This window comes from Phalacrocorax carbo, chromosome 17 (genome assembly GCF_963921805.1).
Source record: "Phalacrocorax carbo chromosome 17, bPhaCar2.1, whole genome shotgun sequence".
Lineage (NCBI taxonomy): Eukaryota > Metazoa > Chordata > Aves > Suliformes > Phalacrocoracidae > Phalacrocorax > Phalacrocorax carbo.
In genome coordinates this window covers 3,454,319-3,476,178 of record NC_087529.1, presented here as the reverse complement: position 1 = coordinate 3,476,178, position 21,860 = coordinate 3,454,319, and the positions used below count along the sequence as shown (strand labels likewise).

Below are 21,860 nucleotides of genomic sequence, written 5' to 3'. Positions count from 1 at the left end.
ATGGGACGGGATTCTTGAAGATCCTGTAGCAGAGGAAGAAAGGCTGCGTATCTATAAGATTAACAGAAGGGCACGGTACGAATTGTACATCCAGCACCATTTGCCCGCAGAGCCATGCCCAACTGTCAGGCATTCCCCGTTACATCATTGCAGGGCATCACGCACAAGCGGCGATCACACAGCACGTAAAGAAGATTGCTGTGGTTATTTTCCAGAGGAGCAAGCACGAACTGGTCCTGAATGCTGAACAAGCTGGCACAGCCTCTGAGCTGCAACCGGTGGTGTCACCTAAAATCTCTCACTGAGTTCTGTAGCTTAGTACTGATCTTTCACTGTCTTATATCTGTGTGGAGAACAAGACATTTATATTTTAAAAACCAACCAATCTGTTAGTTAAAATATGGATGCAGCTCAGACTAATTCAGCAATTAAAAGCGCTCCTCTCCATGCTGCCTATTTGTCCTGGAGTGTCCCTCGTTATTGCTATCAGTTGTTTTCAAAACAACACTCCCTGCATTACACCTGAGCTTTTCAGCTATTCACACGGTGAATCGCCGGTCCTGAAACCAGCAAGCCTTGGCAGAAGGGGAAACAAACAGTGTGGGCAGCTGAATGAGCAGGTACCTTCTTTGGAGGCTAAGATGATTTGCAGGCGCAAGAACTTACCTAGTACTTGAAACTGAGCGAGCTGCAAAGTCGGGATTGGAATCCAGCCCTCGTCTCCTGGCTTGCGACTTAATTGTTAGGTCCAGCACGTATTTTTTTAATAAAAATTTCCTTGTATCAGACCCTCAGGTTTGACATTCTGGAGAAACACAGCATATATATATATATGGAAAATGGAGCCCATCTATAACAACGGGGTTACCCTTGTCACGGTATGTACTAACTAGAAGCCCATTTGGCCAGTATGAATTAAAAATCGTGTCAAGTAGAAAGCTGCCTCGTACTCCCCTACTTCAACTTCTCATAGTAAAGGAACATCTTCCATACAGAGTGTTACTACAATATTGAAGGAAAACAGCTCAGGCCACACTAAAGGAAGTATTTGGAAGTTAGATGGCACATCTGAAAGGAGAGAAAGTGTTTCCTGAAGCCCTCCTGAAAGGTACTGTCCTGCTTTTCAAAGTTTTTTCTCAATGGCTCTTCAAATGAACTGTCTTCTATACGGCAATTGATGTTCATATATGGCTTTTCTCCTGTTTAATACTTTAAGCACTGTATGATACTCAGATGCTTGCACAGGCTTTTGCAGGAGCAGCGGTGTGCTTGAGAATAGCTTCAACGCTCCCTAGACTCCAGTAATGTCATTACATGCAAATCTAGAGCTTTAGCGAGCAGATAACCAGATGAACAATAAAAAGTAACCAAAAAAATCCCATTAAGAATTCATTAGCTGCTGTTCAATTGCGTCCATTCCTACTCTGCCAGAGATAGCACAGAATCAGCACGCCTGCAAATTCGGAAGGGTTTAAAGAACAGATCAAGTATCCAGAAAAACACTACAGCATTTCTCTCAAAACAATAGTTGTAACCCTCTATTTGGTTTTCATAAAGTTTAACACATTAACACATTCTAGTCTTATTTTTATGCTGTATTTACTAAAGCAGCATTTCAGCATCTACATTTTTAACCAAAATTTTAAAATTCCTGTCTGGTTAAATACCTGTTCTATTTTAAAAGGGTAAGTGCTTCGCTTGCAGAATATGCTGAAATCCACACCAGAAACTCCTCTAAAAAATAAAACTACATCAGATGAAAGGCTCGGATACATACTGGAAAGGATTTTCAGCTGCCTTTAAGGAACTTTTTCAAGTGTCTTACTAAACTGATAAAAACCACAACATTTGGTGTTGGTTTTTTTTCTAAAATACACAGTTTTATATAGGAAATGCCTTCCTAGAATATGTAAACAGAAGCAACACGTAAGAGAAGAGGGGAGCTGGGATTGGCAGGATATATTATGTATTTATTACTAAGCAGATACCATAATAAACACTGAAAAGCTTTGAACGAAAAATGAAGAGACTCCCCTATACGATGGTTTTCAGATCATTTATTACCAATAAAGTAAAAGAAAAATTGGAAATTAGGAGGGGGTGGGAAACGTCACAGACATCAGAACACTTGCACAGAGCTAATCAGAGCTTTGCAAATGTTGGAACATAAATAATTTAAAAGGTATCTCTACCAATTAAAATATTTAAGAGGTACATAATCAAGTTTGTTTGCTTTATAAAAATCAGGTGCTTTATCCCAAAACTGTAGTAAGGGTCATCTAATTTCTAATTTAACTAGGGACAATTAATGAGTACAACTTAAAATAATCTTCTCTCAGATCTCCGGCAAACGAATTCATTGGGAGAGGTTGTCAGAGCAATCCGGGGTCCGTGCTCTTGCAGCATCCTGCGTCCAACAGTGGCCAGCACCAGGTGTCCAGGAGCAAGGTAGACAAAACTGCGAAGCGCGCCATGATGCAACAGCTTCCCAAAGATTAGTTCTGCCCGTGTGAAACCCCACACGCTTCGGGGCCGAGCTGTGCCTTCTGTTACACGACAAGTATATCTCGGGGCAACGCTTAGGGGACAACCGTGATGTGTATTTAAGACAGATCTACACACTGTAGTCTGAAACCAACAGGTTCATTGAGAAGACTGTGCTGCTCTTAACTCTGGAGCAATGCCTGCCTGACGCGGGCACCCTCTGTCACCCTGGGTTTAGGATCTGGTTTTCTGAGGCAAGTACCAAAGATTAAGGACGTTCTGTTCTGAGCTAATAAATAAGACAAAAACCAAAACAAAACAGCAAAAACCCAAACCACACAAACTCAAACTTTCCTTCCTGCTGCATTTTTACTCCCCCAAATCATTTAAGTTCACGCTGGAGTACACTTCCACACCACTCGTCATCACACTTGCACAAACACGCGTTAAGTACAGCTCAAGAACAGGCTCCCGAGTTTCTAACTCGCCACTGACAAAATTCACCCTTGAGGCTCTGCGCTAGGACGTCCTCTCTAAAAGCAGGTCCAGGGCTGATGTTCCACCAGAAGGCGACCCGCACCTCAGAGGAGTTTCGGAATATGTGGAAAAGCTGTGTCCGGCTAAGTCAAATCTACCAGGTGTTTCTGAGTGCTACACTAGCCACCAACATAAGCCACGCTCCCCAGAGCAGATGCTCTCCACCCCACACTGCTCTCTGTCAATACAGGAAAAAAAGAATCTGGGTAAAGAAACAAACCTCTCCATCTTATTTTCAAAGCACATGATAAACTAATGCATGTAACATCCAGATGGCCTTTCATAGTATCTGAAGTTATTCCCTTTGGTCCCCAAACTCACCATGCACTTGGGACTGGAACAGTTATTCAGCAGCCTACAGACAGGTAAATGCTACCCCATCCCAGCAACATCCAGAATATTGAAGTTCAGAGAAGAGACAGACCTTTGCAATGAGAAGCTCAACGTGGAAGCAGAGCTACAGCTGTGGATTTTATTACGCAATAAGAATTTGCCTGTCCTTTGCTACCACCTGCCTCTTCACAACCCCTTCCACGACGGCATCTCACACCCGATCCTGGCATCTCCTTCTCCACTCCAGGACCCTGTATATATACGGCGCATTTTCTGAAACCTTCCTAGTTACAACTCCCTCAGTGCAGACAGAATGATGTCAGTTAAAACTAGGCACCGGTGTTATTCCACTACCATAGTGTCACGACCTGACTTTCCAACACCACAGGGATAATTTTTGGCCTGATATTCTTCACTACAAGTCCTACTACACGTAGCACGCAAACGCTAGCGTGTAACACAGACCACAGTGCTGTAGGAGTCCTAAGATACATTGTGCCATTCACCTAAAGAACTTGAATTACCAGATCCTTTCTCTGCTGCCTGGAGCTGCAAAAGCAGTTTATCTCCTGCTCTACTCAGAATTCCTCTTCTTTACAACTCACACCTTCAAACTGGACATGAATGCTGAAGGATAACGTTTTTGTATATGATAAATGCAGAATTCCAGATTTTTCTGTGTTAGTTTTTTCCAGCAATTTCCAGGAGTTTAATCTTCTAGAGAAAACAGTCTTGTGATCTAAACTGAGATGAATGACAGCTCTGGCTCTCTGTAACCAAATGGCCTGGTAGATTCTCTGCAAGAGAGCAAATCGCCCGTATTTTTGCACATCACCACAAAGCATCAAATAGGTTTCCACCTGCCAGGCACTGTTCCACATTCTTTCTCACCTGTCAATTTTTTTCTCTGGGAAAATACTTCCCCTTATTTTCATCTGATTGCTGCACTGCAGGGAAGGGGAGGGAACTCACAACTTTGAAGGCAAAGAAACAAGTTTCCTACTAAGTTATGTTCCCACAGAAAACTGCGGTCAGGCCATTCTGGTGCTTAAAGCAGGAATTAAGAGCTGAGAAAGAGGGTCTGTACCCGCTTTAGCTAGTGGAGTTAGCACAGTACGTTAGATGGGACCGGGATGGATAAGAGCAAGAGAGACAGCCGTCAGTCAGCAACCGTCCAGGACACAGTCATTCCCAAGGCACTCCGAAGTTTCCAGCTCTATGCTGGAGAGGAACCGCCGCACGGTCTTACGACAGTTGTAATCCAGCGTGGTGGTGTACACAGTCTTGGCGTGCTTTGGGTAGACGATGGTGGTGCTGGTGAAACGCTGGGGCTTGTTGCGGGGCTCGAAGTGGACCTCCGCTTTGTAACTGCGCCACGTGCAGTTTGGGACACAGATGACCGTCTGACTGCAGGAGGAAATGCTTAAGCCCACTGGCATATAGACGTCATCGATGAAGTGCTTCTCTGAGTCGTATTTAACCGAGGACGTGTACCTGAAACACAAGAGACATGTGTGAGCTCTGTGCTGGAGGAGCAGGCTGCATTTTCTGGAAAACACAGCCATCGGGTACCGGGGTGGCTCCTCAGCCACCTCACCCCGGGAACAGCCGCGTAACGCCGGCGCCGCTTGCTGGTGTCTCACTCACTCATCTAAGGAAAAGCCTTACGTTAGCAGCACACCCGCCACGGTCACTGCTTTGTCCGGCTGCCAGCACTACCAAACATCATCTCAGTCCTCGTCTCCATCGTTTTAAACCTGAGATCCATGAAGCTAAGAGCCTCCTTCAAACTCCAGTGCCTAAATGCAGAGGCCTAGATCCACATTTAAGCTTTGCACATGGGCATCCTAATTCCTCGGCGTGCCAGGTCCATGGAAGCGCACGTTATTCTCTCAGGTCTCCGCTGACAAGAGTCACACGGGAGCCCTCTGCTATCGCTCTCGGCATGGGGCACACGCTGAAGATTCAACTGGCAGGAAAATGCTACAACTCGCACATGAAACTCTGCTGGCAAGAAAATCCTCTGTGCCTGGATTGCAAAAGAAAGTTTTTATCTCCTTCACGCTGCGACAGCTCTGTGTTAGCTTTTTCCCGGTGCTACCTGCCTTCAGTTCCAGCCACGGCGCGGGTTCCTTCCCCACACCAGGGCATCCAACACTCCCTACCCTCCCTTGCATTAGGCTTCCGTTTGACTGTATCAGTCCACCTCCGCTTGCACAGTAACCAGCTGGTAGCCTTCATTTCTCATTCCTGCAAATCACGAAGCTCAAAGGAATAGTTCAGAGGCTGCAAAGTGATGCAGCGCATTAAAAAAGAATAATTATGCGCTCTCTTAATATTAACTTTTCTTTTAGTTCACACAACCAGCCACAGCTGTTAAGATAGAAAGTACTTATTACAAACCCATGAGGTTAGGACAGCAAAATTCCTTTCCCCTAATAAAACAGTCCTAGCGAGATGCTGCTTTGAAGATCCTCCCCCATGATTACTTTCTGGTTAATCAGCTGAAGGCAACATTTTGGAGCAGTGCAACGAAGTAAAAGCAGGAGAGTAAAATACCGGAGAGCTGTCCTGGAAAAAAACCACGAGAGACTAAAAAAGGCTGAACACTCCTTCAGCCTGTACAAACGCACAGGTCCAGGAACGTACAGCTGTGTGGAACAATAGCTTTGCAGATAAATTAACTTGACTCACAGGCACTGATAAGGCCTAACTACTCCTTTACAGGCTAACTCCTTCAAAACTAGATGGCTGTAACACAATATTTACCTTATTTCCTTTGGTGGTAAAGGGTCAAACTCAACTCCTTCGCCAAAGGATAAAGGACACAATCTTGGTGGGCAGCTGGGGAGAACAGGGCTGGGAGAGAACACAGAATTCTGAAAAAAAAAAGCAAAAATAATCCTGTTTATGTCACAATTCAGTACATTCTCAAGAAAACACATTCATTTCGCCCTTGGTTCAGAGCTGTCCAGGTTCACATTTACGTGCAAGGGGATCTCCTAGTCCAAGACGTGCCTGCAGGCGCAACCCGCAGGTCTGACTTGACACTGGTCTACAGCATCAAAGATGTGGCAAGGTGTATTTTTCTGAAGACTCCTAACTCCGAGAGCTTACCTCAGAGGAGCCACTCTGGGAAATGAGAGAGAAAAACAGCCCCTCGGTGGACCGTAGCTTTCTCAGCGTGAACTATAGTCCATTTGCTGTATGAGCTCACATTCAATTTATAGCTAGCATTTATATGAGCGTAGGAGAGAGCTCTCCTTGCTGGATTCATCAGATATCCCCACAGGCAGATCTCAGCAGGAAATCATCGCAAGGCATCTCGCCGTGAGCAACCTCCTTGTTTCACAGCTACACCGTGGCTACTATTTGAAGGCATTAAATCCAACCTGCCCAACTCACACGCGACCCGCTGGGAAGGATAAACCCAATCCCTCCGAGCGGCAATTCACGGAGCGTCCCCGTGCTCCTCTCCCACAGCCAGAGGGAAACCAAAGCGGCCCCGAAGGGAAGCAACCCGCTTGCGGTTTCGAAGCCACCTCTGCACCCGTGCTTTACCATCCAGGGGCGAGGGGGCTGTGAGCACCTCTCCTGTTCAACACAGGGCTCTCCTGTGGCCTTTTCCAGTCTCACGGTGGCACCGCTGTAGAAAAGGGACCTTTCCTCTAGATCTGCGGTTTCCAAAGTGTTTGTACCAACGGCTCAGCGTCAGTGCTCAAAAAATCATTTTGCGAAAAAATAGTGCGTCTTTTTCTGCTGCTGTTCACTGAAATCATAGTTTAACATACAAGCTTCCTACTCTGGGTCACTCTCCGGATGAACAAGAGTTCCTTTTCCACGGGGATTTTCAAAGACCTGTTGCGACGCCGTCCCAAGCCCTGCCGGGGGCAGGAGCGGAGAGGGGCTTCCCTTGCCCCGGCAAGCGCGACCCCAGAGCTGGAGGCTTCTGAAAAGCACCGCCGGCTGCCCTGACCCCCTCGGCCCCGGCTGCAGGCACCCCGGTTCCCCGGCGGGCTCCCCCCCAGCACGGGTGCGTTAAGGGATGCGACGGGAGGGAAACGGGGAGCAGTTGGGGTGCCGGCCCCCCCAGCAACCCCCGCGCCGCGGGCTGCCTTCCCACCCTCCTTTCCTCAAAGGATGCTGCGGGGCCCTCCGCGGGCGACGCATCGCGGCAGGGTCCAGAGGGCAGCGGCTTCTCGGCTCCCCCGGGGGCTCCGCGCCGCCGCCGCGGGACCGGGACCGAGCGGGACGCGGACCGAGCACGGCCGGGGGCGCCCGGGGCTGCCGCCGGCCACGCCGCGCTCCGGGGCCGCGGCGCTGCGCAGGGACGGGTTCCCCGGCGGGGCCGGTACCCCGGTACTCACGGCGGCGGCGGGGCCGGTACCCCGGTACTCACCGCGGCGGCGGGCGGGTCGGGCTCCGGCAGCCCGTTGGCGGCGGCGCGGTCTGGGCTGCCCGAGGAGAGGAGCCAGGGCGGGGGGGCGGGCCCGGGGCTGGGGGGCAGCCCGGAGTCGGGGCTGTCGAGCCCCGCGTCGCCCCGCTTCCTCATGTCCGGGAGGTCGGGCACCTCCCGCAGGCTGAGCCGCCCCACCATGGCGGAGCCGCCCTGCCCCGGCCGAGCCGCCGCCGCTCCGCTCCCGGTGCCGGCTGCGCCCGGGCGGCGGCGGCGGGGGCGGGGCCGCGGCGGGGCGGGGCCGCGGCGGGGGCGGGGCCTGCTCCCCGCCTCTCCCCGTGCCCATCACGGTGCCCCCATCGCCATACCCCCCACTGCCCCACCATCCCCGTGCCACCACCCTCCCAGTGCCCCCCCCACCCTCCCAGTGCCCCCCCATCCCCGTGCCCCCCCCACCATCCCCGTGCCCCCACCCTCCCACTGCCCCACCATCCCCGTGTCCCCACCCTCCCACTGCCCCCAGCCTCCCACTGCCCCACCATCCCCGTGTCCCCACCCTCCCACTGCCCCCAGCCTCCCACTGCCCCACCATCCCCGTGTCCCCACCCTCCCACTGCCCCCAGCCTCCCACTGCCCCACCATCCCCGTGTCCCCACCCTCCCACTGCCCCCAGCCTCCCACTGCCCCACCATCCCCGTGCCCCCACCCTTCCAGTGCCCCCACCATCCCACTGCCCCCACCCTTCTAGTGCCCCCATGCTCCCAGTGGCACCATCCCCCCAGTGCCCATCCCGTGTCCCCACAGTGCCCCCACCCTCTTGCTGCTCCCATCCTCCCGGTGCCCCCATCCTCCCCATCCCTGTCGCTGTACCCCACAGTGCTTCCATCATCCCAGTGCCCATCCCGTGTCCCCATGGTGCCCCCACCCTTCCAGTGCTCCCATATTCCCAGTGCCCCCACCATTCCGGTGCCCCCACCCTTCCAGTGCCCCCACCACCCCACTGTCCCTATCCCCATGTCCCTGCCCCTGTCCCCAGCCGCACGACAGCAGCCAAACCAGCTCCTGACGGGTTGCCCCAAAACGCAGCCAACCTATGGACTGTGCACCATCCTCGATGCACTGCCCGTTCCCACGCCAGCACGGATTTTGGGGAGCGCTGAAAGAGCGAGCCCCGACTGCCAGATCCCGCTGGGCTGTCCACACCTCCAGCACACTGATTTCCCCAGTAGCAGTGGTCTGCTGGGTGTTTTTTGGCAGCTGGGGTAAGCCCCACAGACCCCGCTGGATTGAGCATTGCAGCTCCCTGGGATGGAGGGTGCAGAAAAGCATCCAGGAGTTATTAATGGTGTCCATGCACCGCAAACAGATTTATTAAGTAAAGCATTCCTGCTGAGAGCAGGGCTGACCCCGCTGCCTGCCCGGGTGCTCCTGGTGGGCGAGGGGCAGTTTGGGCCTGGGCCAGGCCGCAGTGGTTAATGCCGTTACTTCCCCCCCCCACCAGGGCAGGACTGGGGTGAGAGCGGGGACTGGGGAGGAAGGGGGGGGCCACCGGTCCCTTCGCAGTTCGGCCACCCCTCTCCCATTGCTCAGCGTCAGCAGCAGCTGCCCTGGCTTTCTCGGAGGGCAGCTCGTGGCAGAAGGAGGGGCCGGCTGCAGAACCAGCAGCAATTAGGCTTTGCTCACCCCCGAGTTTAACGACACCCTTCAAATCTCCCACTTTTCCCCCCAGGCTGCTCTTTCTCCCCGCCCGCCCCAGGATTTGGACCCAGGGAGCAGCACTGCTACCCTTAGCTGCATTTTTCGGGCAAAGCTGCCAAAGCCAAAACAAGAAAACAGAGGGAAAAGGTCTTTCTAGCACTAGATGAGACTGAAAGAACATTTTTTGGAAAATCCTAATGAAATAATTGCGCCGTGTCATCAGATTCGGTGGGGGAATACTCTCGTGGAGGGAAAGCAACTGCCTGCAGCTGGCCAAAGTCAACACTCCCCTGTGCAGTAACAAGCAGTCTGGCCTGACGGGCCCAGCACAAGTGAACCCAAACCCCTGAAAAGAATTCCTTCCCTGCCCCAAAATTAAAAGCAGAGCAGAGCTTTCAGCCATAGGCGTCTGTGGTTTGCAGCTATGTGGTGCTGGGAACTCCGGAGACTTCCTCAAGGAATTTACATTCCTTTGAAGAAATACTATGAGGCTGTTTGTCTTTGCTGAAAAATGCAGATGGGAAGAAAAGGAACATTAAAAATTTTGATTGAAATCTTTGGGGTCCGTGCAAATGTGCTAGACAGGTGTTTTCTTCCTTTTGATTTAAACGCATCCCAAAAAAAGAAAGATTCTGGTCTCCACGAGCAATGGGAAAGCTGATCGCTCCTCGCTCCAAAAGCTCCCATAAAAGCCCTTTATGAAATTAGACGCCTCAGAAGGCGCTGGAGCAGTTTCCAGATGAGCGCGATCGTTATTTCAGAGCTGCCGTGCAGCTCCTGGGCTAAAAACCACGCTGCCAATAACCTACTTGATGCAATTTAGGAGGTGGGGGGATCCCCGTGGCACCTCCCGGCAGCCGCCTCTGGGGGCTGTGGGTGTCCCCGCGGTGGCTCCGTGGGGGTTGGGGTCCAAGTGCGAGGGATCTCGGGGCCTGGGGAGCTGCGTGGGGCTGCAGCCAGCGCGCCTGGGATGAGCAGAGCTGCGCAGGCTTCTGGAAATCTTCCTGCTCTGTATTTACTAGCAAAAAACCTCCCGCTCCGGCCTGGCTTGACACAAATGACAGATTTTTTTGTGCCCTTCCAGGCTCTCGTTTCTGGGCTCGGCAGGTGAAATAGAGGTGTCTGAGCTGCCGAGGGGGCTCCGCAGCCCGCCCTGCCTCGCACCGGCCTCAGACCTGAGGGTCTCCCGCAGCTCCAACATCCAGAGCTGCAAATTCACCTGCTAGGATGAAAAGGAAGTGTTTACCCAGAATCTTAACAACCTGATAACTAAAATACCGTTGATAGCCACTGTACACAGGGGCCCTGCTTTTAAGGCATGTGTACTCTGTCCTCTCAGAAAGCCTGTCTCTTTTGAAGCCTCTCAAACCGTACCACGCTGCGCAATCCCCGATGGCACTGGAAATCTTTTCCCTGCCTGTACATCACAGCCTGTTTGTCCATGTTATTTACTTTTTAACTGCCCGCACACAGCCAAGACGGAGCAGATACGAGTATCTTATCAAGATCCTCCTTCCATAAAGGACTTTCCACTGGGCTGGGCGCGCTCGGCTTAATCAGCAACCGAACAATAGGCACATTGATGTCGCGCGGGGGGCCATCGCTGTGGGCGGGGGAAGCAAATCAGAAGGATCCCGTGTTATTTGATAACGATGGAAAATTATTTCCAAATGATGGGAAACGCCAGGCTGCTCCCTGCGGAGCAGACCGCGAACCCGCCGGGCATGGGAGTCGCGCGCGCAGCGACGCTTCCAAGCGGTGGGATCGATGGGAGCCCCGGGAGTGGTTTGAGCTGTTCGGCGGCGGACGCTGATGACACATCGTTGGAGTTGCTGAGTTTTGATCGGCTTTTACAGCCCTGCCACCGCCACCCTCGTGAACCGCCAAACCGCGAGCCGAGGTTTTCCCGGGTCTTCGGGAAGCTCCGTGCGCTGCAAGCGGCACAGGCTGGTTTTCCCCTCCCCACGGGATCCAGACCCCGGTGGCAGCCCCGTGGCCTCCCTGCATCCTGCGAACGGGAGGGCACCGCCACTTCCCAGGGGCCTGAGCATAGGGAAACCGTGGTGCTTTGGTCCTGGTGACCCCAGGCGAGGGCCCAGGGAGTGTTCCCTGCCCCCCACCCAGCAGGGACCCCCCGGCACCCCGAGCAGTGCTGGCCCAGACCCCTGCCACCCCAACCTCCCTGCGCTCTCAAAGGCAAGGCTGGCAAAGTACTCGAGCCCACGTGCTCCCACCCGGACTCCAGCTCGCAACCAGTGGAGCTGCTCTGGCTGAGAGAAGGGAACGAGCACAGGCTTTAACCTCGGAATCGTAGGTGACGGTAGCACTAGCTGGCGTAACCGGCCCCAGCAGAGCAGGGGAACGCCTTCTGCCAACGCCTGCCCTGACACAGCCCAGTCAGATGCTTCAGCTCGTTCTCCTAAGCACAGCGGAGCCGTGGCCTGATGCTGCCGCGCAGCATCCGCATCTGCCGCCCACCCAGCTGCGGCCAAGCATACGCTTGTGGAGACTTGGACATCGTCACTCAGATGCTCGAACTCTCAGCTGTAAATCTGGTGAAAGCAATAAACAGCCGTGTGGCCTGGTGCGGGCTGCTCCTGCCCATGGGTGGAGGGGCCAGGACCAGCAGAGCAGTAGGAGAAAGGCAAATGAGTCATTAGTTCTCCAAGTGAAGGAAACTCCTCCAATGTCATGCATCATGTGGAAAAAAAGGCACTACCTCTTAATTCTAAAGGAAAAATTAGGATCTCTCAGAAATCTCTCCGGCAGTTAAAGTCATCAGAAACGATCCGATTGCTTAGAAGCACAAGGTCAGCTCTGCCGAGCCGCCTGCCCGGTGCGGGGAGCGGCTGCGAATGCGGATGCTGCCGGCGGAGAGTTGCTTGCTGGAGCAGCAGAAGGTGGAAAAGCCAGAAAAGAAGGAAAATGCAGGAGAGAGCAATGGAGACGGACAGCACGGACCCCGGGTCTGGCGCGTTCTGGGTGAGGTCCGTCCCGGCCCTGGGGGTTTGCTGCGTGGCAGCTCTACAGAAAACACCCAGCACTTGAACATCAGTAACCATTTAATTCATTTTAGTGTCACACTCCGACATACAGCCAGAATTACACCTCGGCCAAAAACTGTAGAAAGTGGCATTCTATACAGGAAAAAAATAATCATCCTTTATTTCCCAGAGATGTAAACCCCAAACAGCTAACAGACACATACGGACATGCCAGATCTGATAAATACCCGAGAGCCAGGGGGAAAAACCTCTATAATGGAAGTAGAAAAACGTGGACTTGTGCTCTAAAAGCGGAACTCCAAACACCCAGACCTGTGGCATTCTTCAAAGGCTGAAACTAAAAATACATTTTTCCTTTTATTTCCTCTTGTCTCCAGAATGAAAAATGCAGAAAATAAAACAGAAGCCTTCAGGGAAAGACATGCGACGATAACTTGAACATCATCTTCAGCTATTCATAATTTAGTTAGAGTGTCATCCATAGACAGAGCAAAGAAAAATTAATCTAAAATAAATTATTCAACCCCCCCGAGAATAATGAATCTCTGCAAACCCATGTTCCCTCCTCCCCAGCTATTGCATTTGATAACATTTGAACCATCCCGCACATGCACCTGGAGATAATCTGTCCCTGGGGAGCAGCCATGCACAATCCCAGCATGCTTTCAACCACCGTCCCTTCTTTTGTCACCCGACATGAAATCAGGAGAGGAAATCAATGAGGCCACCCAGGCTTGGGAAGATTTGTAAAGCCGGAGTGACAAGAAACTGCCGTCCCTCCCCACGAGCGTTGTTACTGCTGCTCTGCAGCGGGCGCCACCGCCACGGCCCTCTGCGGCTGAGCACCCGCACGCCGCAGCCAGGGCCCAAGCCTGGGCACCCCTGAAAATACATCCTAAGGACTTGGTGTACCTGCTAGCGCACACCTTGCTGCAGCAGATCGGTCTGAGCAGCGTTAGAAAACCTGACCAGGGAGGATTTCACCTCTGTGGATTTATTCCTTCTGCTCGAATCCCATGATCAACCCCCGCCCGTGAAAGTGCAGGCTGACCTGCGGCTGTGCAAAGGGATGATGGGATTTTACCAAGCCAGGCACCAAATTTGCCTTCCCACAGCCACGGGGCTGAGGAGAGGGAAGGGGCACAGCCGGCACCCCTGTGAACACACAGCCCCGCTGCGCCCTAGAGGGGATGGTGCTGAAGCACGAAGGGGCAGACACAGCATGAGCCTGGGCTCTGCCTCACTCGGGGGTTTCTCGTTTCACCTCCTCCCTCCCCGGTCCCAGTGAAGCTCCAGGTTTGGGTGGATGGAGCTCATTTTCCTGGAGCGTGTATAATCCCTTCCCGGACACGCAGCAGCGTGTACTACAATCCCTAGCGAGCACAGCCCCTAATAAAGATAGTTCTAAGGCCCAAACTTGACCTGGTGGGAAGCACGACCCTCCCAAGAAGGCATCTGACAGCATGATTGCTCCTCACCTGCCAGACTGGTACAGGACTTCTGTTTCCTGCCCACGCAAGTGAAGCTTGAGTTAAAATAAAGCAGGCACGACTGGTCGATCCGCCCCTAAACCCATATGGGGTTCAATCATTTGTGGTTGGGTGTATGCCTTCAATGTCCCCCAAATAGGGTAGAGAGGAATTTGGGAAGAAATCCAGCGCTGCTAACGATGAGGCGATGTCTCCCTGCACTGAGACTCCTTCCTTGGGGAAACTCACACAGTGGGCAGAGCGCACACGTCCATCGACCCCAACCCTGCTCCACACTGGCTTTGTGACTGAGTTATCCAAAATACTTCACCTCTGGTTCTCTTCCTCTCTGCACTGGTGCAAGCTGAAGCTTGGAGGAGGAGTAGAAGAGAAAGGCCCTTGAAGTCTAAGGCTGGCTTAAGCATCCCATCCCGGGAAGAGGCCCAGGCTCCCTGTTAAAGCCAACATTTCCAACATCTCTCCCTGCAGGGCAGCGAAGGTGCCAAAGGGGCACACCCCTGCTCGGGAGACGCCGGCTGGCACGAGCGCGAGGGGCTGGTGCTCTTTGGCGCTTGCTCCATGAACGGCCCTTTGTGGAGAGAGGGCGAGATGCGGTACGGGAACTCCCGTCAGGGGCAGCGGGTGAGTCCAACACATGCGAGAGAAATAACAAGCAGCTGGAGATGGGCTCCGCAGATGTCTAGGTTGGCCTTTAAGCTGTAACAGCGACCGAGGCTGCCGGCTTGCTGGCAGGAGGTTTGCCAAGGTGCAGAAGGCATTAATTCAGTCCTTTCCTCCTGTTCTGAAAAGGACTTGCCTTGCTGTTTTACTGGTGGTTTATGCATGCCTGTCCTGGGAGCAGGGGAGAAAACTGCTGTGGGGTTCTCTCCTGGGCATCTCATTAATTCAGTGGAGCTGCAGATGCCTGGATCCCAGCTGTTAAAAGGGTAGAGTTTTCTTTGTGGTGGTGGTGATGGTTTGGGGTTGGTTCCCCACTCCCCTGACAATAAATAACAAAACAGAGGAACAGCTCTGCAACAGGGAGTGAGCAGTAACACCGAACTCTCAGGCAAAATCCTCAGTGCTGCAGGCGGAGCTCAGCCAGGCTGAAGGCTGGGACACCAAGTGAATCGCAGCCAGATATTCTCTGAATCCACGTAAACTGTTTTTATAGCTGCTGACTTCCAGATACTTCTATTTTCTCCACCGTGTCGACCCAGCCGTGTCCTGGGTTTCCTTCCTGCTAAGCTGTCTAAGGGCAACCTCCTTGGTCAGATCCTCCGTTGGAGAGGATGGAGATGCAGCGCCGTGGTATACGATGGTTAAGGGATCGCAGGGCACGGGAGTGATGGGACAGGGGTTTTTCAGCAGCATATTGTAAATCCTAAGTCTGACGAGCTTTGCTCCCCGTCACTGCAGCTAGTCCTGAGCAACAGAGTTTTCTTCTGCTCACTTAGAGTCTTTTTTTGATGAGTTTCTCCAGTTTCCGTATCCGAGACGACTCCTGCTCGGGCGTAGGAGCGCTCAGCGAGAGGGAGCCGGCGTTCTCCACTCCGGAGGGGGGAGCTGGGAGGCGCTGGCGGAACAGGTCCAGCATGCTGCTTTGCTCGCTCCTCTTCAGACCCTGCGGGAGCAAAAGAACAAGTGAAGCAAGCCTGTTAGTCTTCGCTGATCTGGGAGCGGGCGTGCGTGCGAATAGCTGCAGGACAGCCCGTTTCGAACCTCAACCTTTCATTCACCCACCAAGAGCTGTATGTAGAACTCCGGATGATCCCAAGGCAACTGTGCTCAGCCCCAGGAGCCAGAGCAGGTATGAGCATGAAGTGAACTGAAAAGCTGTTCTTCAGCAGCAACTCCACACACTTTCAGAGTACAGAGAATACACTTGCTTTAGCGTGCTTTTCCCCACTCCCAAGCCTCTCTATTTCTACTGAGAAAATAAGTCACAAACAATCTCAGTGCAGTGCTAGCGAATGAGCAGCACCTCTGTGGGACTGGTTCTAACCTTCATGTCCAGTATCTTCTGGAAAGTGTCGGTGCTGCAGTCAGCAAGGAGCTTGATGTAATTGTCGACAAACACAACCGGGGGCTCGTGCGGAGCCATAACCACCTGCGAAGACAAGAGTAAAAAGAGATCAGGCAAATTCTATGAGTTAAAGCCAGTTCCCAGCCAAATCAGGCACACGAGTGATAGCAGGACTGGCCTCTCCTAAAATAAAATGCTTATGGAACAAGAACGAGGCTGTACGTGCCGCTAGTAACTGAGAGGTAAAGGTGAGTGAAGAGAAGCAAGGCGCAGGGAGGAGGACGGGGTCTCTTTCCGTGCAGCAGCAGAGCTCAGACCCAAGGGGCTGCGTATCACGTTTCAAAGAGCAGCAGGACTTTGTACGCCTGTGGGCTGGCAGGTATTGGCGTATTGGCAAACCTCGAGATTTGCTCTTGTTGCATGGGGAGGACTGGCTGGGGAATTGCCTGGGGGATAAAGGCAGCGGTGGTGGCGGTGGGAACACTTGAAGTCCCCAGCAGATCAGGCAGCCTGGATGCAGTCCAGACCCTCACTTCGGCTGCACATCCCTCTCGCTCCCTCCTGCCCAGAGCAGAGACTGCGCACCGCGGGGGAATCTGACCACACTCTGCAGTTACTCCCTCTGGCCCCAGGTCAGCGTGGGTCAGAGCAATCTGCCTTGCAGTCCTCCTGCTTTTGACAGGAAACCTGATGGGTGAGCAGTGCCACACGAAGCCGTGCTGTCCTTTGGGTGCGGTTCCTCTTGTACCCTTCTCCGGAGAGACAGGGATGCAGCACGTGAACCCCCCGCTGACCTCTGCCCCGGAGCTCACACCCTCCTAGTCCCAGCAACGGTCAAGCCAGGGGGAAAAACAACCCCATGAAAATAGCCTTGAAGCTGGAAAGTTGATTACTCATTGTTGTATTTTCCTTAGATAAGCAGTGAGCTCCACAGAGAACACATTTTTGATAATGCTGGGCAACAAACCCATCCTCCTGGGGGGAGAGAGAGAGAGTGTGTGTGTGCGCACACATGCAGGGCAGAATCAGCACAGGACCAGACTCTTCCCTGTCTCTGAAAACATTTCCATATGTTTCCATCGACCCAGCTCACCCCACACTGTATTCTGTCACCGAGACATTTCTTTCTTTTCCTGTGCTTCAGACCAATGAAACATCATAGCCATGTATACACTTATAAATCCTTAATTTACAGCCCTTGTAAAAATCTTCTGCCAAGATGAAAGCTGGAACTTCAGACAGCATAGCCAGAGGAGAAAGGAAACAGCTCTGCGGGATGTGCACACCCCGACACCCTCCTCCCCACTTGCATCTGCGCTTTGTAGGGCTCAGCTGAATTCATTTGTGCCATCTACGGGCTCGGCGATGCCCCTGCTGAGCCAGCTGCACTGGTATAAGCCCAGGCACGCTCCTGTACGGTGGTACTGCTGTCTGCAACAGGGGCATCGCTTCTGAACCACCTCGGTACTAGGGAGGAGAGCCCTGAAAGCACCGAGGAGGAGCGTATTGGCCTGCGCTTCCGATGGGGTGAATTAGTTCTTAGGAAAAGACTCTTTAATGTACAATTTGGAAGCAGCAGAGACAGACTGATAAAAAGAGACAACCCACACAGCAAACAGAAGAGCCGGAGATGGCCGCTCAGCTCTGGGCTCCCCCAGGGAAACCTTCCTACAGAAATACTGGTGGTCCAGCAGGAGCAGGCACTTCCAAGAGCCTTTTTTTCTCTCCCAAACCCAACAGATGGCTGCCGCCACCAGCCCCAAAGGCTGTGCGTGGGTTACCTAGGCTCAGGGAGATCCATTCAGTCACTACGATTAACAAACCTGCCCCAGCCACCATTTGGCCCCATCGCCGCTGGTTACACGGGCATTATTTTGTAGAACAGCTCCGTTATCGCTGTTTAATTACGAGTTAGGCTGACACTGAGCCCTCACTTGGGGCCAGCAGAAGTGCTTTATGCAGCAGCAGGGCAAGCACGGGATGTCTGAAAAAGCATTCACGCTGCTACTCTGCATCCTTCGAAGCAGCAGCACTCGGCAGCCTGCGCTCCCTGCCCGAGGCACTTCCTATACTGCTTTCATCTCAGTCCCGATGAAGCCAATGTGATGTTAAGGCTAGACAAATTAACACCATTACTTTTCTGATTCGCATTAAGCTCCGAGGAAAGACCTGTTTCTGTATGCAACAGGCACCAATCTTCCCCGCCGCTCCTCTGTTCGCAGTAGCAGGGCATTTTTCTTCAGGTAATTGCTAAGAACGTTTAGACTGGCTTTAACGTATTCTGCTAACGTCTCGGTCACCTTACTCCAAAAGCATGGAATTGCAGCACTAATTTCTGAATTCAGAACGCAAACTCAGCTGTGACATTACTTTGGGCATGGGAGCAAAGCCACGCCGAGCGGCAGGCGAGCATGGGGAGAGGCTGGGCTCCGCAACCCCTTTGTTGCCTTGGCTGCGGTTTACAGGAGGCTCTGGCTGGCAGCTGCCCGTCCTGCCTGACCCCAGGTCCCACTGATTCACCCACAGGAACATCTTCGCAGCGTTGTTGGTGAGCAGGGGACAGTCCCATGGCCCGGGAGGGTACAACTGCACGGCTCCCAATGGCTTCTCCCGGGATCAAACCTAACTTCTTACTCCAGCAACGGCGCGGAAGGGGAGATTGCTTTGCTTGTTACTTTTTATGAAGACAACACGCTGCTTTTGGGTCATTTTCCAGGCACCGGGTCTGGAAAATGAAAAAGGGCTCTGGTGAATACAGTAACCCAGACATGTTTGCACTGGCTGTTACACTAGACAGTAAACAGGTGACTCAAGCACGGCTTGGCTCCCCTGCGTGATGGAGTCTGCACAAAGGCCTGGAGTAACCTGAACTGGAGGGTTTGCCCTGTGGCAGACACTTACGGATGCTAGCTCTGACTTTCACAACCTCCTGAGGGAATCTGGTGCCCCAGCTCTCCTCGTAAGCAGAACCTGAGCTCTCAGTTACCTTGAAAAATGAGGATGAAAACTCAAATGTGATGTTAAAAGCGCATGGGGGCAAAACCAAGGCGAATAAGCCAGTTCTGTAGAACAGCTGGCAGCGCACCCGGACAAGCTCGCATACGTTCATGTGCAATTGCAGATTGCCGCGTTCAAAGGAAGGGCCCCCTGGAATTCGCTCGCTCCGATTCCCAGTCCAGCAGTCTGGCTGGCAGGTTATCAAAAGTCTTGAGTTACCTTCAGGATCATTTCAGCCCGAGTCATGCCTTTCACCACTATCTTTGTGTAGCTGGCAGGAGCCTTCCTCACCACTTGGGACCCAATGGAGGGCAGATCCAGGAGAACCATCTTCAGAGAGTGAGTGTCCAGCAGCAGCTGCAACAGTTAATCACACCCTGTTATTCAGGTCCCTTTTACCAAGCTCCATTAGCTGCTATAATCCAACATGCTTAAAAGGTTAACGCTTCCCACGCTGGAGAAAATCCTCGTAATTGGACTGCAGGAACAGGAGGGATTGACCCGTGTAATGACACTTCAAGGAGACACGGTCACCCGTGGCTACGTGTCAGCACCGTTCAGGTGATCTTAGAGCACTGCTCTGCTGACTTCAAATGACTTATGGCAGCTCAACATCTGGCACATCAGGCGTGGATTTCCAGTCCCCTTCCCCTCGACAGCATAAAGTGAAGCAATCTCGATTACCTGTACCTGTATCATTATTTAGATACTGAGGTCAAATGAATTAACACCATGCTTCCTCCTGCGCCCAGCCACCCACCGAGTCAGGTTTTCTGCATTTACTCAACCACTTGCTAGTATTTTTTTTCTTTAAAAAGAAAACTGCAACACAACACAGCTCCATTGAGAACTGCTCAATATCCTATGCTCAGTGGCAAGCTGAAACTCACAGCCTGCGTGCTGCTTTTTACTAGACCAGCAGCTAAATAAGCAGCAGCCCCGAAATTCAGCAAAGGCAGACGAGCACTGATGACAAAACGCTGCGGGTTAGGGTTTCTTAGGGCAAAATTACGCCAAATACCGCACCTGTCTGATTGCAGGAGGTATGTTTAAGGAGGTGAGACAAGACCAGCGAAGGACAGAAACCTGACATCAGACTAGATGAAGAGGAGCACCATTGATTTACACAGCGGCGAGTGTGAAAACCCACCGGGCTGTCAGCGCACCCAGTGCATTTCCTGCAAAAGGGCTCTCAGGAGCAGGTGGAAGCTCGCTCCGGAGCAACACACCCCGTTACGGGCACTGCAGAACCCCCAGCAGTCACCACAATACGAACGTTTGTGGAACAGCTTTCAGCACACGTGGGAATTCAGCTCAAATACAAAGGACTGAGCCGAGGAGGGGTGATGGCTCATGCCAGTTCAAACCTGGACCCCGTGATCTGCGGCAGCGTCTCATTGCTGTGTGCTGCCTGCTTCGTGGTTTGCATGAGAGGAACCAGTGCCACCCATCTCATCCTGGGAAGTCAGGAAACCACAGCACAAACAAGCCGCTCTGGCTCCCCTTTTCAGGGGCACCCACGAGCTGCTGGAGCCTGTCGTTGGCTCAGGCTGTCACAGTTGGATTCCAGCATGTCTATGAGGGACCCCAAAGATGGAAGATTTTTCTGCATTTGGGGAATTCACATCTTCCTCGCATAAACTCTCTCACGTCTAACAGGGGTTTTGTGCTCTCTGCAGCCTTTCCCACAGACACGGCGCTCGCAGGCTCTGTCCCCTCACCCTATTTCCCCCCGTTACCCATTCCAGGTCCCTGGCATTGCTGACTCGCTGCCAAAGCTTGGGAGATGGAGAATTGTTAAGTCAGAGACACAAATCCACAGAAAATGAAACCCCACAGGTCTCGTTCCCCACGCTGAACACCTCTGTAAATACTGCCCCGGCATCCAGATTTCAAACATGATTAATAGCAAACAGCAGGAAAAGCTGTGTTTAGAACCGGGAAGGCCAGGAAAGCATATTCTATAGCGACATTTGCACCAGGGGAGAGAAACCGGTGCGGAAAGATGCCGGTGGGTGACCAGAGGGGTGTTCAAAAGACGCCAAGGCAACTGAGGACCTACATGCTGCAGAGACAGAGGAGACCAGCTTCTGAAGACCTCTGTACATCTAACCCCAGGAAGGTATGTGCCACTTACAATGAGATATATTCGCTGTGACTCATGCTAATAAAAACCTTCCCAGTCCACTTTAAAGAACCAAACTGGGCCTGTTATTCCAATATAGTAATATTAAAATCTTTTATCATTAGACACAAGCCCATTGCTGGCAACTGGTTAATGACTTTAGATGCTTATTTAAAAAAAGACTTTGTTTAATCGCTCTCAGGTTATTGCTCATCGCACAAGATGAGCAGGAACCATGCTTCACTCATTTGCTTTCCATTAAGAAAGAGAAAGGTTTTGATGTAAAGCTCCTGTTTCATTTTGCAGACGCACTGCTCAGAACCCATCTTTGATGCCTAAAAACCAAGCAGCTTTAAAGGCACCGATTTGAAGTTCACAGCAGTCCCATTAGGGACGATTCTGCCCACGGGGGAGCAGCTGTATGTGCAGGGGACGGCTGAAAAAGCCTGCCTCATCCAAACCTCATCCAAACCTCCCTAGCGGGGTCCCAGCCCACAGCAGGTGTGGGGGATGCGGGGTCACAGCCCTGCGGCTGCACCCATGGTCTAAAGGTAATAAACACCCTGCGCAGCCCACCCCCGTGCAACGCGGGGACAGGGGCTCCTGTCAAGGGGCAGCATTTCAACAGAACCGTGTACGTTAATTCAAATGGCAATAATTCAGCGTCCTTTCTTCCCCGAGATCGTGTTTCACCACCTTGCAGTATCTACAGCTCTCAAAGAGCAATGGGGAGGCAGGTTCCTGGGAGAAAGCTGGGGAGTCCTGAGCCCCAGGTGATGGGTCGTCACTT

At 52.5% G+C, this 21,860-nt stretch overlaps 2 protein-coding genes across 3 annotated transcripts in view; both read right to left on the bottom strand.

The window, feature by feature from the left end:
* Positions 1-2,037: 2,037 nt before the first annotated feature.
* RFLNB (refilin B) lies at positions 2,038-8,051 on the bottom strand. Its single transcript, XM_064467624.1, has 3 exons — positions 7,754-8,051; positions 6,124-6,233; positions 2,038-4,848 (listed from the first exon to the last, which is right to left on the bottom strand). Exons 1-3 carry the CDS (start codon positions 7,949-7,951, stop codon positions 4,518-4,520), a joined length of 639 nt encoding a protein of 212 aa, XP_064323694.1. The 5' UTR covers positions 7,952-8,051; the 3' UTR covers positions 2,038-4,517.
* A 4,441-nt stretch (positions 8,052-12,492) lies between these two features.
* The window catches only part of VPS53 (VPS53 subunit of GARP complex), a 69,830-nt gene continuing 60,462 nt past the window's right edge, over positions 12,493-21,860 (bottom strand). Inside the window, exons 20-22 of one of the 2 annotated variants that reach the window (XM_064468027.1) lie at positions 19,165-19,302; positions 15,928-16,032; positions 12,493-15,546 (exon numbers count right to left, since the gene is read on the bottom strand). In XM_064468027.1, the coding sequence (XP_064324097.1) occupies positions 15,376-15,546; positions 15,928-16,032; positions 19,165-19,302 (414 nt within the window). In that variant the 3' untranslated portion in view covers positions 12,493-15,375. The remainder of the gene's footprint in view (positions 15,547-15,927; positions 16,033-19,164; positions 19,303-21,860) is intronic. The other variant, XM_064468028.1, reaches the window with a different exon arrangement.

Excerpts from the sequence above, each read along its gene's own strand:
- RFLNB (XM_064467624.1), bottom strand. The coding sequence starts at position 7,951 with ATGGTGGGGCGGCTCAGCCTGCGGGAGGTGCCCGACCTCCCGGACATG. Across the intron at positions 6,234-7,753 it reads CCGACCCGCCCGCCGCCGCG|AATTCTGTGTTCTCTCCCAG; the intron begins GTGAGTACCGGG and ends TTTTTTTTTCAG. Across the intron at positions 4,849-6,123 it reads TTACCACCAAAGGAAATAAG|GTACACGTCCTCGGTTAAAT; the intron begins GTAAATATTGTG and ends CTTGTGTTTCAG.